Here is a 1843-nt window from a genome sequence, read left to right as displayed (position 1 = left end):
GGCCTGGCATTAAGCCCATTCTTATGGCAGGATCATCAGGAGAGTCAGCTCCTCTCCCTACTAGTACCAGCTCACACTTTCCAAGCACTGATTATATCCCAGGCCTGGTGCTGTTACTTTACCTGACATTTCACCCCTGCCCACCCCTCAAGAGGCAGGTTTGATGACCCCACTCTTCTGACTACAGTGCAGTGAGATTCTTTGATAGAAGCCAGATTCAAACCAGACCTGTCCATCTCCTACCTGCAGTATCCCCCACAGCAGAAGGCAGGGTATTTAATATGCCAGACTCCCAGCGCCCCACATCTGATTGTCTTGGCCAACAGCATCCCAGGCCACCCCTCTCTCACCCAACCCCACCTGGCACTTCCTGCAGGCCCCTGTCCTCCTTCCCTGGCTAAGGCAAACTTTGAATAGGCTTGTCCCTTACCAGTGGTGTCACTTACTTTTTGTCCCTTAGCTCCAAGACCCTATACAATGGGTCCCGCTGTGCAGAGCAGGAAATGAAGCCTAGGAGTGTTGTGGGGTCTATGCTTGTGTAGACCTGGCTTGAGCTGGCTGGGCAGGCCTGTGACTCTGGCTGGTACTCTGCTCACTCACTGCCTCTTTGCTCCCTCAGGCACCCCTCTGCAATGGAAGCATGGTGTGGAGCGTCAACCTGACAACTGACATAGTAAGGACCTATGGGCACTGGGGAGGAGGGAGCAGAGGCTGGAAGCCTTGGACTTGTCTGCTCTGATCTTCCCTCACATGTCTGGGAGATTCCAAGAAAGCTTCAAAAGCTCTCTTCTCACCCCTCAAAATCTGGGCCCTTCCTGAAAACTCAGACCACCTGCACCAGGCCTCTCAGTAGCCAGCGTCCTGCACTAAAAGCAGTCACTGGAGCAGGGCCTGACATGTCTGTGTTCCTGTCCCCACAGTACTGTGCAGCCCTGGAATCCCTCATCAATGTGTCGAGTTGCAGTGCCATCCAGAGGACCCAGAGGATACTGGGAGGACTCTGCAAGCAAAAGGACTTACCTGGGGTAAGCCTTCCCCCAAAGCCCACCCCGCAAACCCACTCCTGACAGCCCTAGGCTCACCCTGGGAGCTCCAGGGGAACTGGCTGAGTACCTGAGGTGTGTGTTCACCTGGGGGGGGTGGGGGGACTGGCTGAGTACCTGAGGTGTGTGTTCACCTGGGGTGGGGGGGGGGAACTGGCTGAGTACCTGAGGTGTGTGTTCACCTGGGGGGTGGGGGAACTGGCTGAGTACCTGAGGTGTGTGTTCCCTGTGGCATCAGGGACCTGGCCTTTGGGATTTATAGGACCTTGGGTTAGTAGCTCCTGACTCCTACCTGACCTTCAGTTTCTACATCTGTAAAATTTAAGTAGTAACAGTACCCACTTCATGGGGACTTTTGTGAGGATTAAACAAGACAGTCCCTGGAAAGGCCCTGGTGGACGCTGGTGGTCCTTGCCTCTGACGTCCCACTAACTCTCTGACCTCTTTGTCCTGCATTAGGTTCCCAGCTCCCACATCCGAGACACCAAAATTGAAGTGGCCCAGTTCATAAAGGACCTGCTCAGACATTTAAAGAAACGTTTCCGTGATGCAAATGTCAAAGCCTGAAAAGCAAGCCTCATTGTTTGCAGGGGCAAGCCCTATTTAATGTGTAGATTGATTTTGCTTTAAAATGTCAGGAGTTTCTCGGGGAAGGGGGAAGGGTTAGGGAGGGGTAAAGTTTTCCTAGTTTAGACCTCAGGCTATGCCACCTGCCTTCAGCCTGGCTAGCCCACCTGCGCCTCCTGGGTGCCAGGGCTTAGCCTGGTGGGCCTCCTCTGTCCAGGCCTCTGAGCTCTGGG

At 54.3% G+C, this 1843-nt stretch overlaps 1 protein-coding gene across 1 annotated transcript in view; it reads left to right on the top strand.

The window, feature by feature from the left end:
* IL13 (interleukin 13) overlaps window positions 1–1610 on the top strand; it is a 3980-nt gene extending 2370 nt beyond the window's left edge. The window contains exons 3-5 of the mRNA XM_012807153.2: window positions 620–673; window positions 921–1025; window positions 1503–1610. Coding sequence (XP_012662607.2) covers window positions 620–673; window positions 921–1025; window positions 1503–1610 — 267 coding nt within the window. The remainder of the gene's footprint in view (window positions 1–619; window positions 674–920; window positions 1026–1502) is intronic.
* The last annotated feature ends 233 nt before the right edge of the window (window positions 1611–1843 follow it).

The sequence above is a fragment of the Otolemur garnettii genome, unplaced genomic scaffold (assembly GCF_000181295.1).
Source record: "Otolemur garnettii isolate 467f Iridium unplaced genomic scaffold, OtoGar3 scaffold00003, whole genome shotgun sequence".
NCBI lineage: Eukaryota > Metazoa > Chordata > Mammalia > Primates > Galagidae > Otolemur > Otolemur garnettii.
Note: the sequence above shows the minus strand (reverse complement) of the source record. Positions and strands in the feature narration are given on the sequence as shown.